The 16,925-nt window shown below is 45.7% G+C and overlaps 1 protein-coding gene across 1 annotated transcript in view; it reads left to right on the forward strand.

Annotated features, from left to right (window-relative positions):
* Positions 1–15,381, forward strand: part of LOC146009580 (uncharacterized) — a 120,789-nt gene extending 105,408 nt beyond the window's left edge. The window contains exons 19-20 of the mRNA XM_083150026.1: positions 1,699–1,716; positions 13,566–15,381. Of these exons, the coding sequence (XP_083006152.1) occupies positions 1,699–1,716; positions 13,566–14,530 (983 nt within the window). The 3' untranslated portion in view covers positions 14,531–15,381. The remainder of the gene's footprint in view (positions 1–1,698; positions 1,717–13,565) is intronic.
* Positions 15,382–16,925: the final 1,544 nt, after the last annotated feature.

A 16,925-nucleotide genomic window follows, 5' to 3' on the forward strand; every position in this document is an offset into this window, starting at 1 on the left:
GCAGTAGCTGCGTAACAAACAAAGGTCTTATAACTCCCAACGGCGCCAGTGAATGGGTGTGATTATATACAGACATTCCTCACTTAACGACCAGGTTCCGTTCCTACTACCCGGTCGTTAAGTGAATTGGTTGTTAAACGAGCATATATAAAACCCCTTAAGACTTCTGAGACGCGGATCGCTAAACAGGCAGGGCAGGTCGTAACTGCAAGAGGGTAGGCGGGCAGGTCGTAAATCAGAGCAGGCAGGGTCGTAAGTCTGAGGAGTCACAGCACGGACGCTAAACGAAGGCCCGGGTCGTAAGTCCGAGTGGTCGGTAAACAGGTAGGTCGTTAAGTGAGGAATGTCTGTATAAATAATAGGTGTGGAGGTGAAAGATGATACAGAAATATACTTCCTTCGTCAGGGTTCGCAAATACTCGCTATAGCGAGTATTTTACCCACTTTGGAGCACCAGGGACTCATTTTTTATGAATGGATGAGTCCCCTGGGACCCAGCCATTTCGGTGTGCATGCTGTGTTAATATGTGTGACAAGGGCGGAGGGATTTGTTTCCCCCTCAGTTGTGATGCGACCGTGGAGAAGACACAGCGTGATGGCCGCTTCACACATCTGCTGGCCGCGAAAATTAAAGGGTCCCGGTCACCGCAGAGTCATAGGCAGCAGTGCACGGAAGCCGCGTAAGCTGGCTCCTGCACTGCGCCTCAACAACAGACGGCTGGAGGCAACACCAGAAGCAGCTGCTCAGCAGGGGAACAGCGCTGCGGCTGGTGTGAGGACAGAGCACGAGGAACTGAAACCAGCATTTGGGCCAGAACGAGGGAGGTGTGACAGTGAGGACAGAGCAGACCCAGGCAGGAAGTAGAGGTAAGAGGGGTGCGTGGTCCATTTGGCTGCTTGGCTGTGTCATGTAAGGGGATTTATTGCTAGCAGGACTCGGGCTGCAGACTTCCCTCCTCCTCTCCTACCTCACGGTGCTGCTCTCTTGTGTGCCGCTGTCACCTCCTCCAGGCTCTGAGTGCTGGCTGTTAATGGCCCACTTGTCCCCTCCTCCCCTCACTGCACGGCTGGCAGAGAGGCTGCAGCTCACCAATTAACTCTTAACAGGGAGAGCTGCCTGTAGTAGAGGAGCCTATAGACTCTGCTGGGATTTCACTCACCCTATCCCTCCTGTTCCTGCTGCCATTACTTTTAATTTTGTTAATTGGTGCAGCACAGGTGTCCCTATTCCGACATTATGCCTTTTTCTAGTATACGTGTATCTTGCTTTATTTGAGTGAGCAAATTGATATACCCCCCCCCCCCCCCACACACACACAATAGCCACAGTTTTGGGGTGCCCAAATCTATGTTTGCTTACCAAAAAATAAAAATAGGCTCAGGCTGGCCCTTGGCTCAGGGTATATGCCATATGGAAGAGAGGAGGAGGCTTCTGTATGTGCCATTCCGTTGGGACCCAGAAAAGGTCAAGTAGGACCCCAATTTTTGTAAGTGAGGGGTCCCAGGGACCCATAATTTTAGGGGGTTTTTGCGATCACTGCTTAGTATTCAATGAATCTCTTGTCCTATAATCACATCCAGTGTATGGAGTCCCCCTGCTGGGTGAAACACTCCGGTACATGCAAGAAAGAAAGGCTTAGAATAGTGAAGCCAGTTTTTAATTTACATATACACACATAAAAAAACAATACAGTACAGGGTCCAATAAAACAGAAAGTCCAGATGCCAAGATACACAGGTGCAATTACCAAGAAAAGTATCAGAACTGGGCGTTAATCAGTTCAATCGCATAGTACAATAGTCACCAGTCCGGTCCCGGGTAACAGGTAAGATCCTGGTGTCTCCTTGGTCTGGTCTGGACATAAACTGCTGCCACTTCACTCCTCCCAACGCGTTTCGACCCTATGTGGAGCGGGTCTTTATCAAGGCTTGTGATGTGGCATCAGCAGCTCCGTATTATATAGTCACTCCTTAGTTGAAGTAATTAGCGGTAAACGAGCGTCCACCTCCTTTCCTCGCTCGTACCGCTAATGACTTCCGGATTTTGTCCTCCGCAACGTCATATCCAGCAGATGGCGCGCTATTTGCGTTTCAACCAGCCGGACAGCTAGTTTCCTGATTCTCCGTGCTACGTGTCCCTCTATAGAGAGTAGCATACAATCTAAAGTGGGGGCAAAATAATCGGAAAAGAATTAAGGACTCGCCACTTAATAGTGCAATCAGATCTTGTGCCCACAAAGTGCAAATATAGCAAAAGGTGACCGATATTTAACAAGATATAAATATGGATAAAAATGTTGCAGTAATGTTGCAATAAGACAATCAGATAAAAATACATTCAGATAAAAATCCAAGTTAAGATACACAAAGAATGTGGTTTAATCGACAGAATGACATCATTAAAACCTATTCTTAAAGGAACCATTTTATTTCAAAATCGTCATTTAATCCACCTGGTTTAAGAGTCCCGAAATCATAAATACACCGCATCTCTGTCTTGGCTAGTGCGGTGCTTAAATTTCGTTGCCTATTGTTTGTCTTAATATGTTTAATGGCAAGAAATCTTTTTATACAATTAGTGGAATTATTATGTATTTCTTTAAAATGCTGAGATAAAGCATGTGTAGGGAGCCCCTTTTTAATATTACTCACCTACTCTTGAGGTGCGACCAAAATTTACCAGGTTACAATCGCATTCTATCATATAAACCACATTCTTTGTGTTACATGTTAAGAAGTCCCTAAGTTCAAACTTAATGCAATTAATGGTAATGCTTTCGGTCTTTTTGGTGCCATCTCCTTTAACTTCCCTACAACCAAGTCATATACCACATCTGTGGAATCCCTTTGTAAGGATATTACCCTCCTTTTTTTTGGGGTGGGAGGGCACTTTTGACCAGTTTATTCCTAAGGTTTGGGTCCCTTTTATAAATGAACTGCGGCTTTTTTGGGATGATCTCCCCTATTATTGGGTCTCGTAACGAGATCTCCCAATGGCGTCTAAAAGATTTTTCAATATATTTATGTTGCTCAGAATAGTTAGTAATAAAGGCCCATTCAGCTTTATTCTCTTTGTGCCCCTCATCCTCCATAGTATTAGTTTTGACCTCTACAGGACTTTGCGGTCTATGCTATCGACCGTAGTTCTGGCTCGTTTAATGGACCTTTCTTTATATCCACAGTTTTTAAATTTTATTTCTAATTGATCAGCCTGCACTCTATATGTCTCTTCTTCACTGCAGTTTCTTTCAATTCTTTTTAGTTGGCCACCTGGGATAGAGTTCAACCAGTTATTATGGTGGCAACTTGTACTTTCTATGTATGTGCCAGAGTCCTTTGGCTTGGTGAAAGCTTTAGTACATAAAGAGCCATTTTGGAAAAAAATGGTAATGTCCAAGAAATCAACCGTAACCTCGCTGATATTAAAGGACAGTTCAATATTTAAAACATTCGAATTAAGATAAGTACAGAACGAAGATAATGCTTCCCGTCCCCCTTTCCAAAGAAACAGTATATCGTCGATATACCGTTTCCAAGATACCAGGTTCGCCCCGAAGGGGTTGTGGGACCAGACAACATCTTGCTCCCACTTCCCCATGAAGATGTTCGCATAGCTCGGGGCGAACCTGGTACCCATCGCCGTACCAACCTTTTGTCTCATCAAACATAAAATAATTATTCCCAAGGATAAATTTAATGCCCTCTATCAGAAATTTTTGTAGTGGAGCATCTAAGGTGCTCTTGGAAAGTGCTACAGTGCAGGCCTCTATCCCGGCTTCATGATTGATTATCGTATAATCTGCGGTCACCAGGATATATTCCTCCTCCCACTGGACCGTGGATAGGTAGTTTAACAGATCCTTGGTGTCCTTCGGATGCGAGATATCATTTAAAACGAGGCTACAGATGAAAATCTATGAATTCCGACAAATTTGCCGTAAGTGATTGGACAACTGACACAATGGGCCGCCCTGGGGGGGGGGTTCAGGGGGTCCTTATGCACCTTAGGTAAAAGATAAAGTACCGGGGTCGCTGGTTCTAAGTTTACTGGAAACGTAGCTTCTCTATTAGAAAGGACTAGTTCTTCTTCAAATTTATCTACCATGTTTTTAAGGGGCAGATTTATTAAGCTTGGAGAAGAGATAAACTGGAGATAAAGCGGAGAAAAGGTAAAAGGAGATAAAGCACCAGCCAATCAGCTCCCAACTGTCTTTTTCAAACACAGCTGATTGGCTGGTGCTTTATCTCCTTTTGCCTTTTCTCCGCTTTATCTCCAGTTTATCTCTTCTCCAAGCTTAATAAATCTGCCCCTATGTTTCTCAATCATGCCCAAAGTGGGGTCTGTTCTTAATTTATGGTAAGTGGTCCTATCCTCCAGATGCTTATGGACTTCAGTTTCGTATCTAGCTATGTCCAATATAACTATACCTCCCCCCCATCCCCCATTTGTCGCTGGGTTTGATAGTTATAAGTTGATTTTCACTAAGATTTTTTATGGCTGTTCTTGCCTTGTAGGTCAAATTGGATCTAAAATCCTTACGAGGTGCTTTTTTAATATCCTCTTGTAAAAGTTGGGCAAAAAATAGATTTGGGTCTAAAAGGAGTCTCATTTAGTCTAATGGGTTCCTCCTCAGTGATAGTAGATACTTTATTGATAAAGAATTTTTTTAATTTCCTTAGGAATTTGTGAACATCTCCACAAATTGGAGAATTTGTCTAATGGAACTGAGGGAGCATATTTGAGTCCTTTACCTAAAACTTCTGTTTCAATATCGGTAAGGACATAAGTGCTAAGGTTAAAAATGTTGACCTTAGGGGCTTCCTCTATAGTGGGAGGAGTTGGTTTAGCCCTTTCTTTTTCTTGATCTTATTCTTTTTCTTTGCACAAGTAACATCTGCCCCACCTGCAGTGCACATGGTTTTGTCCATCTAAGAAGGATTTTGTCAGAGTGAACTAGAATAAGGCCCATAGTCACAATAAAATGAATAACTTTATTATAACAAATATACAATAAAAAAGGGAAAAATATGAGTAAAAATAATAGATAATAATAATAAAAACCTATATCTTCCCACTAAACATCAGTTGGTGAAACAAGTTTACTTGACCATCCTGTGCTGGCAGTGCGTGCCTTGTTATCAGGAAGGTATTTAGCATTGACCTGCCTAAAAAAGCAAGCAGCTGCTGACTGCATAAGAGCAGGAATTGTCAGGGTTTTCTAAGTGGGTAAATTATTATATTTACTTATTTCTTGTGCGGCAGACGTCAGGGGCCACAGGGATAACAGTGGGGTATAGGAGTGAGGTCACGACCAATCCAGCACCAGAAAGGTTAAAAACGTCTGGCTGTCTGGAGACAGCCCCTGGCTCCTCCCCTCCTCTACCCCGCCTCCCAGGCTAGTTACTTTCAGTTTTAATTGTGCTGGCAGGAGCCAAAACGCATTTTTGAAAGGGGCTGCAGACTTCACTTTTCACTTTAAATAAATTTTAATTTTTTTATTCTTTTCACTGACGCTGGAGTTAGTGACAGAGCAGCAGCGCTGAGGGTCTGTGAGACACCTGCACTGTGCTCCATCACCCGGGACCTGGCAGCCGCACACCTCCCACGTGGCTTCCACAGCTTGGGGTGTCGGCTGGCTCCACGCACTGGGGAGAGGCAGCCGCGACGGGGACCGGGACATCAGCGGTGACTACCGCTTAAGTATTGTAAATAGCGGCTGAGCAGCCTGACGAGGGGGATCGCCGGGCTGCACTAGCAAGCGGCAGACAGGCCGCCTTCTAGTAGGGTTGTGCACTCTGCCCCGCTGGACCACCAGGGAGACTTTGAATGTGGGCTGCGGCGTCGGTATGCGGGGCCGCCCGGCAAGTGCCGGATCCCCGACATTTTACCAGCCATTTTACCATTTGAAATCCCAGGTGGCAATTTGCTAGTAGGGGGAGGGAGCCTCTCCTCACACAGCCCCTCCCCCGGAGACAGGAGCTAGGATATACCCACGTGCGTTTCCAGCCCTGGTCTCTTCCTGTATGAGTTGGAAGGAAACAGAGAGCTCTCTGCCAGTCTGGAGTTCCATCTCTTCACGGCCGGGCCATCTGGGCAATTCCCCCCTGTACCTCTCCTTCAAGGATACCAGGTTACAGTAATTTATGCTCCTGACGGCCTTTGTGCTTTGCGGAGCCCAGTGCCAGATTTTTATTTTGCATTGTATGCCTCTGTTTGTGTGCTGTGTCTCATATTGTCTTAACACTATCACTGCCTGTCAGAAAGTATATTGTGTTAAATGTTACAATCAGCTGCCTCTTGTACAATGTCGGAGGACAGCGGTGATGACACATGGGCCCCTATATTGGTGTCCTGCACGCGTTGCAAGGCGGGCGTGCCCCAGCTTGTAGAGGGGTTATGCTTACAATGTATAAAGACGCATGCGCAGCCCCCTGTGGCAGCTTCCTCTCAGGAACCTGCCTGGGCCCAGCTTACCCAGGTCATGTCGCAGTTAATAGACAAGCTCTCTACTGCACCATCCCTGCAGCCGGGACCATCCGGGTCTCGGGCATGTGCCCCCCCCCCCCCCCCCGAGGAGCCTGCATGGGTGCGTGCTTTGACAGACTCGGCATCCGTACCTCTTTAAAGGGTAAAAGCCATAAGGCCCGGGTCAGGGGGATTCCTTCCACCCTCTCCCATCAGGACACTGATGCAGATGATACTGATGAGGAGGAGGATCAACTGGTTGACGACAGGGTCGACTGAGATGCTGACGAAGCCTCAGTCTGTGGGCCCATCTTTTAAGCGTCCCAAGCGGACTCTGTCAGTGTTCCCTAAGTCTTCTGAACTAGAGGATGACCTTGGGGAGGCCTGGGTTTTGCCAAATAGGAAGTTTCCGCTCCCTAAGCGGTTTAATTCCTTTTACTCGCTCCCTCCAGAGGATAGAGTACGCTGGGAGACTGCCCCCAAAGTGGATGCACATATCGCTAAGATTGTGCGTTCCAATACTCTACCCATTCCAACCGCCTGCCTTAAAGATCCGACTGACAGAAAGTTGGAGAACTTTCTTAAGCTCATTTTTACAACTTCTGGGGCGGTTGCGCGGCCTACCCTGGCACCTGCCTGGGTGGCGAAGGCCATGGTAAAATGGATTTCTCTCCTCACTAATATTATTACTGAGGGAGATTGTGTAGATGACATGTTTCCTATCCTTGACATCATGCATCAGGCTGCACTAGATGCAGCCACTCTTACCTCACAAGCGTCCGCCTCGGCAGTGGCGGCACGACGATCTCTGTGGCTTCGCTCTAGGAAAGCGGATGCTAATTCCAAACAAACTCTAGAGGCGTTACCTTTTGCGGGCTCTCTATTTTTTGGATCAGAGTTGGACAAAATCGTGGCCACGGTGGCTGCCTCAAAGGCGGCTTTCCTGCCATCCACTCCTGCTCCACGTCCTCGACCGGCGTTCCAGTCCTTTGTTTTCTGGGCAGGGGTAGGGGGCAGTCGTTCACAAGGACTCTGGCCCACCAGACACCCTGACCACAAACCCGAGGATAAGCCCTCGGCATGACGGGGCGGCGCTCCACCCAGGGGATTCCCAGGGTGGGGGTCACCTGCTTCGGTTTTCGGACGTGTGGCTAAAATCCACGACAGATGCATGGGTTCGCGAAGTAGTCTCCAAAGGCTATACTATAACCTTTCGCCGTCGACCGCCAAGCTCGTTCTTTTCAACAAGTTCTCCCAAGGATTTGGAAAAGCGCGTAGCCCTGGAACAGGCCCTACAAAAACTACTGTCCGCAGGTGTCATAGCCCCCGTTCCGGTGTCGCAATAAGGCACAGGTTTTTACGCCAGTCTTCTCTTGGTGCGGAAGCCCAAAGGGACCTTCCGTTCCATTTTAAATCTAAAGAGGCTCAACAAATTCCTCCGGGTCCCGAAGTTCAAAATGGAAACCTTGGGGTCCATTGTTCTGGTGTTGCAACCAGGGGACTACATGGCATTCCTCAACATACAAGATGCGTATCTGCATGTTCCCATCAAACAAGAACACTGGTGGTTTCTGAGATTTGCAGGACCGTCATTTTCAATTTCAGGCACTACCTTTCGGCCTGGCCACAGCTCCCCGGGTGTTTACGAAGGTCATGGCAGTGATGGGCAGTGCTCTTCGCAACCAGGATGTCCGGATTCTTCCATACCTGGACGATCTGTTGATCCTGGCACAGTCGCCTCCAGGTTCTCCAGGCACACTTGACCAAGGTCGTGGCGGTCCTGGAACGCCACGGCTGGGTTATCAATTGGCCCAAGTCATCCATGATTCCCACTCAATCCATGGTTCACCTAGGGGCCCTGTTGGACACCGTAAATCAGCGGATTTACTTGCCGGAGGTATGCCGCAAGGCTCTACCGTCCCGTGTTCAGCATCTTCTCTCACTCAGGTGTGTCTCAATCCATGCCTGCATGAGGGTCCTGGGCTCCATGGTCTCGGCCTTCGACATGGCAGAGTACGCACAGTTCCACTCTCGCCCACTACAGTGGGAAATTCTCAGGAAATGGTCGGGGTCGTCCCGGTCCCCGATTTAGGTGACTGTATATAATTGTCAATACCTGAACATAGCATTAAGTTAGTCCATGAATACACCCAATTGTTCCTGTATATAATATACTGATCAGGAAGCAATCCAATGTTATGTTCTTTCTGTAAATAACAGACAGTATCCATGCTGATAAAACAATCAATAACAGACAGTATCCTTGCTGATAAAACAATCTGATATACAGCCGGAACTATCTGTATTGTATTTGTAAAATACCTACCAGATAACTACAATAAGTATATCAGAATCATTAAGACCACCTGGTTCCAAACCCAGGTGACTGTATTTCATCTGGTGGTATTCGAACATAACATAGGGGATAATTATACATCTATTCCTGGGCCTTGTATATAAAAGCGCCCATGACCCCCTAGCGGACCAGCAGAGGGTAAAATAAGAGTATCAGTGATAAAACAGTAAAACACATTTTGGGTACCAATCATAAGAACCTTTATTGTCACAGGTATTTATACAATAAAAACATCTTCTGGACAATAAATTATATATTTTTTCTCTACACAATTACGAAAATTGACATTTTTCAGTTCAAGATCTTTTTAGGATCACTTTTTTCCTTAATTCTTTGTCACTAAAAACACCATCTGTGTGTATATATGTTTGTACGTGTGATTTTAACCTCTTTAAATTCAATGCGGCTTCCCATCATGTTATTTAATGGGACCTTTTAAAAATATGACCCATTAAAAGTTAAATTTTATGTAATTATTCTTTGTTCAAGTGCTCTCCCTAAATAACAGTCCTTTTCTCTCCCTGTTCATTGCTTAAACTACTACTGATTGGGAACTGCACCCCCGCAAACCGATCTAATGTGGGGATTTGATCTGTGGATCATATATATCTAAATTCTCCATAGAGTGCAGACATACCCCCAGCTCCACAAAGGAGCAAACCTATCTCTACATGGTAGACACTCTGTCAGCCCAGTGGCCGTTCGCTCTCATGTATGCCTTTCCCCCATTTTCGCTCCTTCTCCGAGTTCTTCGCAAGTTGAAGGCAGAAGGGGCCACGTTGATCCTGGTGGCCCCTCATTGGCCTCGGAGGATCTGGTTCTCGGATCTGCAGGCCCTGTCAGTGGCCCCTACAATCCGTCTACCTCTGTGGCTGGATCTGCTCTCACAAGGGCCGTGCCTCTATCCCGATCTGTTATTGTCTTTAACGGGGTGGCTGTTGAGACCTCTCTGGTGATTTCTACTAGCTCGTAGGCCTTCTTCGGCTGGTGCTTATCGCATCTGGCGGGCTTACTTTTCCTGGTGTAGTTCCCGGCAGTTTAATCCAAAAACGTATCGTTTGTCTCGGATTCTGTCCTTTCTGCGGAAGGGTTTAGGGGCTGGCCCCCGACTGTCTTCACTGCAGGTGTAGGCCTTGTCTGTTTTATTTTGCAGGAGGTTGGCGTTGTTGCAGGACGTCCGCACTTTCTTGCAGGGGGTTCTGCGAATCCAACCTCCATTTGTCCCACCGGTTGCTCCATGGGATCTTTCTCTGGTTCTTAAGGCCCTACAGGGCCCCCCTTTTAAACCTTTGTGATCAGTGGATCTATCTTGGCTTACATGGAAAACAGGTTTTTCTGTCGGCCATTGCTTCGGCCAGGAGGGTTTCTGACTTGTTGGCTCTGTCCGGTCAGTCTCCTCTCCTGGTTTTTCATCCTTATAGGACACCTCCCCAAGGTGGTGTCCAAGTTTCATGTTAACCAGGAGATAGTGGTCCCGGCCTTTCGTAGGCCGGATGCCTCTCCTGAGCAGCGGTTTCTGGATGTGGTACGTGCGTTACGCATCTATGCGTAAAACACTTAGGAAATCTAACTCTCTCTTTGTCCTCCTATGGATTTCAAAAGAGAGGTTGGCCTGCTACAAAGCAGACTATTGCCTGGTGGCTGAGGTCTGTCATCAAACAAGCTTACGGTTCCAACTGGGGTCCGCGCTCATTCCACGAGATCTGTGGGTGCGTCTTGGGCTGTTAGGGGTGGTGCAACAGCAGAGCAACTTTGCAAGGCGGCGACTTGGTCGTCTCCTCATACTTTCTTACGCTTCTATGCGTTTGATACGTTTGCCTCACAAGACTCGGCATTTGGCCAGAGTGTACTAGCTGCGGCCCAGGCGAGTCCCCACCCTTAGGTGGCTGCTTTAGGACGTCCCACTGTTATCCCTGTGGCCCCTGATGTCTGCCGCAGAAGAAACTGAGATTTATGTCTTACCTGTTAAATCTCTTTCTTCAAGGACGTCAGGGGCCACAGGGATCCCTCCCTGCCGCACCTGCTTCATGGTAGTAACGTTCATAGTTCCTCCGTTGAGTGAACTTAGTTAAAAATTCCTCTGTTGAGGGTATTTACACATGTTACAGTTACGGTTTTTCTGTTGAGCAACCACACACACATATATTTGTTGAATGTGTCTCTGTATGGGTTTCTCTTCCTTCTATCTTGTCTCCTGCCTGGCTTGGGGAAAAAAAACTGAAAGTAACTAGCCTGGGAGGCGGGGTAGAGGAGGGGAGGAGCCAGGTGCTGTCTCCAGACAGCCAGAAGTTTTTAACCTTTCTGGTGCTGGATTGGTCGTGACCTCACTCCTATACCCCACTGTTATCCCTGTGGCCCCTGACGTCCTTGAAGAAAGAGATTTAACAGGTAAGACATAAATCTCAGTATTTAAACAAACTGGTTCTGCTCATTATCTTATATATTGATATTTATTGTGCATGTAGAACTATTCGTCTCAAATCTATCCTCTATATGATAAGAAATTACATTTTAAAACTCCAAAAGTGATGTCAGAACCAGAGGGCATTGGCCGTTGGGTTCCTGGCTGTGCCTGTAAGTGGACCAGTGGTGGATGCTGGGTGACAGAACCATGGAGGTTTAATATATCGATGGTTCATATACAATAGAGAGACTGGGATGTCTGACTAGGAGTGGGTGGTCGGTCTGGGAACCGATGATGATATTATCGGTATGGAAATCGATGGTGTTTCTCTGTTTGGGGAGTCCTGGACAGAACAGCCAATACTTCAGGTGGTAAATGGCAGAAGTGGATCTGGCAGGAGTAGGGTTAACTTGGAAGTAGGTTTGCAGCAGCAGGACACCGGTGCACAAGTATGCAGGAACAGGTATTAGCATGGAGCCTTGGGAGCTGAATCTGTATCACAGGAGACATACAATTGATAAAGGCCATGAGGATTCTGGGAGGCCTTGGTGTTTGCTGATTGGCTGTATTCTGCAGCAGCACTTTGGACTGAACCAGGAAGTGTCTTTGCCTGAGGTTATCTGGATCATGTGACCTCTGTTGGAGACAGTGGACATGTGTCCAGAGGTCAGCTGACCCTGGGTGCCATGGCAGTGCCCATGCTGGGATGCAGTTTAAATCCCGGCGGTCGTGATCCCGGTATTCAGAATCCCAATGCTGGAATCCCAACTGCCGAAATCCCGACACTATCTCCCTCCGTGGGTGTCCACGACACCCCTGGAGGGAGAATAAATTAGCGCGCCGAGCGTAGCGAAGCACCGGGCCCGCTGCGTGGCGAGCGCAGCGAGCCCCCAAGGGGGGCGATCCACGTCCCCCCTTGTCGGGATTCCGGCATCGGGATTTTGAACGCCGGGATCCCGACCGCCGGGATTTCATACTGAATCCCCCATGCCAGGTGAAATACTGGGCAGCATCTGGCCAACTGCAGAAGTGACACAGGGACATCATGCCAATGAGAGTAACCACAAGCAGGCCTGCGGCACACCTGTAAGTAACACGCGCACTCACCGCGATTCCTGACCAGTGATTTGTAAGCAGTGACACCCAGTTTAACCGGTTTGTATACAGTATGAGAATATTTCACACATTGAGACTGTTTTAAAGATTCGTAATAAACATAAAATTTTCTTAAAAAATAAAAATGTACACTTACCTCTGCACCAAGAATGAGGCAATCTTCTCTTTCCTTTATTGACCATACTGCCTATTGTCTCTAGTGAAACAGATTGACGTTCCTGCGCACACCTTCACCAGACAATAATACAATAAAAAACGCTAGACTTTCTAGGTATATAATAAAGAGAATAATTTTATTGTGAATAAAACAAGAAAATAGTAGTCAAAGTTTTTAGCAGGTCAATAAATGTTAAATTCAATCAGAAAGGGAAGTGTGGCCTAATACCGGTATATGTAATACAGTACAATTACAGACAAACGTAAAAAACTTATAGGGAACCCTTGGTTGGGTATGGATGGTAAAAGTCTTATTCCATAAGTTCCTCAATAAGCAAGAGAGCGTGGATGGGGAAGGTGGATGTATACCACACTATTGCCCGCAACCTGTAATCCTTATAGATGTTGAGAGAGAAATTGGGTACCGTGTATGTCTCTTTAAGAGATGGAGTGGTGTCTTAGCTTGGGTAATTGTGTAGGTTACCCTAGACATCCAGCAGCATCCTACCTAAAAAAACGACCTACTCACAGCGCAGTCAGTCACCCCCCTTTGTTTCAGTGCCTATTGTCTCTGGCTGCATCCCCAGAGAGAATATTGAATAGACTTTGGAAACTGTCTCATCTGGGGTATTTATATAGGTGCTATAACACCTGTGCAGATTCCCAGTCCCCTTTCTGATGGACCAGCGCTATATTGCCCAGTGTGTACGCAGCATTAGACATGTTCAGTATAAGTACTAAAACATCCATGAACATTTGCTTCTCAATGTAAACAATTCTGTCTGTTGTCATTCGTCTGTTTCCAGTAGATGGGCGCACAAGCAGGAATACCTCAGAGGGAGATCTCATTGTGTCTCCAGGTTTTATAATAGAAGATAAGAACATCGGACAAGATTCTCCAGACGAAAACTTCATTCTCCCCAATACACACCCAACATTGCACAGTCCCTCTAGTCATGAGGAACGTTCTCCTGATATATCAGACCTTGCTACACACAGTACAGATCATAAATATGATACAATATCATCCAGTTTTGAGTTTGGTAAGCGTTCTATACATCAGTTAGATTCAGTTTTACATCAGATACATCGCACAAGTGATAAACCGTTTTCATGCTCTGAATGTGGGAAATGTTTTACACAGAAATCATATCTTGTTATACATGAGAGAAGTCACACAGGTGAGAAACCATTTTCATGCTCTGAATGTGAGAAATGTTTTACACACAAATCATACCTTGTTATACATGAGAGAAGTCACACAGGTGAGAAACCATTTTCATGCTCTCAATGTGGGACGTGTTTTATGAAGAAATCGCATCTTGTTAGACATGAGAGAAGTCACACAGGTGAGAAGCCATTTTCATGCTCTGTGTGTGGGAATTGTTTTACAGAGAAATCATCTCTTGTTATACATTACCGAAGTCACACAGGTGAGAAACCATATTCATGTTCTGAATGTGGGAAATGTTTTATAAAGAAATCACATCTTGTTACACATGAGAGAAGTCACACAGGTGAGAAACCATTTTCATGCTCTGTGTGTGGGAAATGTTTTACACAGAAACCACAGCTTGTTACACATGAGAGAAATCACACAGGTGAGAAACCATTTTCATGCGCTGTGTGTGGGAAATGTTTTACACATAAATACAATCTTGATACACATGAGAGAGTTCACACAGGTGCAAAACCATTTTCATGCTCTGAATGTGGGAAATGTTTTACACAGAAGTCACAGCTTGTTACGCATGAGAGAAATCACACCGGTGAGAAATTATTTTCATGCTCTATGTGTGAAAAAAGTTTTACACATAAGTACAATCTTGTTACACATGAGAGAGTTCACACAGGCGAGAAACCATTTTCATGCTCTGAATGTGGGAAATGTTTTATAAGGAAATCGGCTCTTGTTACGCATGAGAGAAGCCACAAAGGCGAGAGGCCATTTCCGTGCTTGGAGTGCGGGAAATGTTTTACAGATAAATCAACTCTTCGTAGACACCAGAAAACTCACACACAACAAATATAATTTCACTGAGCTGATTTACATGAAATGGGATCATCGATATTAAATCTTGTGAACGCTTTGTATATTATTAATGTAAATACCAAACAGGCATGAATTTTTAGTGACAGATGGTATATGTCAAGTATTACTGGAACAGACCACTGGGGTGCAGAACATATTGCAGCCATTATTCTATTAGATATTGTTATCACAGTAATAGCCGACCAGATGTTTGGTATATAGCTTCCAAAGGAATATATAATCCCTGCAATGAGCTGTGATGTAGGGGCGCAGCTAGAGACGCATTCTGGTCCTTTTCTTACCATGTGTGCATTACACATAGGTTTATCCGTGCTGACTGTACACCTCCTTACGCTATAGGGGCGGAGGGTCCTGCAGATGTGGCCAGAGTACAATAAGACCATCCTCATCTAATCTGCGTCTATTACAGGGCTGATTACTTGCAGCTTCTCCACCTTGGTGCAAGTTACACACATGTAATGCGGGCGGTCACGTCTGATTGGCTGAATGCACCATTTATGCTAATGTTACAGTTCTATTGCTGCTGTGATGTATTCCCATGGTTACAGTGACATGAGTGATCAGTGTGCAATAAGACTCTATGTCTCCTAGTCTGACTGTATATGGGACAGCAGCTGGTATATGTATTACTGAGTCATCATATAACCGCATTATTGTAACTGCTATTTGTTTTGTATAACAACCTCTCTGCATTATATATATATATATATATATATATATTTTTTTTTTTTGTGCAATCAATTTTTATAGACTAAAGTCACAATACATCATTGATACGAAACAATGTAATGCACAGTCAAATAAGAAAATAATAAAGACAATTACAGGAATTATGTGCAGTATTTGAATATGATGTGGGCATATTTATGAAACAGAGCATTGACAAGGGATGACCCGGGGGTGATACACCCACCGAGTGACCTTCGATATCCGGCCACTGTTTGCATTGTACAGGTCTAGACATCCCCACAATCCTGGTTATGTGTACAGAATGGTAGTAACTGAGGGAGTTGTAAGCCGCCCCTATCTCGACTTTGGACAAGGACTCTTTGAGAGATTCTATGTCTGCGATTCATCCAAACAAATTTACTCACTAAATACTCTGTAATTCTTTGAAGAAAAAAGAGTAGAAATAGTATTTTGGGGAGGGTATTCATTTGTATCGTGTTAATTCTGTCCAACCAGGATAATTTAAGTGCGGACCATTTTGAAACAGAGGCTTTTAAGCTAGCGAGTAGAGGCACAAAATTAAGCTGGAAGAGAAGACCCCTAAATATTTGATGCGTGTCGGGTGCCATTGAAAAGGAAAGGCCCTCTCAAGACCTTCAACTACCTTGACTGGGGCAGATATATTTAGGGCAACAGATTTGGTAAAGTTGATTTTGAAGTTAGTGTCACGTTTCGTGAAACACCAGCTGGAGTGTAACGGAGGCTCGGTGCTTTAATGTAGGGCTTTTGCATGAACGACAGATGGGAGTGAAGCAATTGGATAAAATTAAACCTTTTTTAATAAAGATACTGCGATACAAGGTTATGAATGATGGCACAATGAATAACTACATATTGATAAATTGGAAGAAGACAATAATAAACAATACTTATTGGAAGAGCTTGAAGATGATTGATAAGTTGGATGATTGCAGGATTGGATGATTGGTTGATTGAAAGAAGGATTGGATGGTTGATTGGATGGATGATTGGGAAGAAGATGAAGTCCAGTTGAATCTGTGCTGAGTGAGATCGTAGCTGCAGAACCAGGGATGCGACCACGGATAAAAACAGTCAGGAATGAAGAAGAAGATGACACCCTTTGGGGGGTTAACCTTGTCCTATCCTTATAGGCGACAGAGAGTTCTGTGATGATATGGTGGAGCAGTGGACGACCAGCAGGGAGATCAGAGTAGACTTTCACCAGGATGCACAGGAGAACTGTAGTGGATACTTCAGTGATAGCCAGGAGTAACCAATGATGTTAGCGGATGGACATCATTGTACTGACTGCCAGTCTTGCCCAGCTAGTCAGTATTTAAGGGTTGAGCTGAGCGGTGATTGGCTGCGCGTATGACCTCCCAGGTTGGAGCTGCGCAGCATAGGCTGTAGTAACCAAGAAGATGGCCGCCGCTAGATGCGGCGACAGAAACCAGCCAGCGGAGGCGCTGCAGCCGGCGCTTCCCAGTCAGAGGCCTAACATGACACGGACCCATCATGGCAGCTCATGCTTCACGCCAGCCGGAGCCTGCATGGCACGAGACTGCACACCACAGCTGTCACCTGGTGGCGACAGAGTGACGGAGCTCAGATAGCCAGCATGGGTACCAGCAGTGGAGGTGAGCGCCAAGACAGAGGGCAACCTATCAGAGGTCTGTGGGCTCGG

The sequence above is a fragment of the Crinia signifera genome, chromosome 6 (genome assembly GCF_055691185.1).
Source record: "Crinia signifera chromosome 6, ASM5569118v1, whole genome shotgun sequence".
NCBI lineage: Eukaryota > Metazoa > Chordata > Amphibia > Anura > Myobatrachidae > Crinia > Crinia signifera.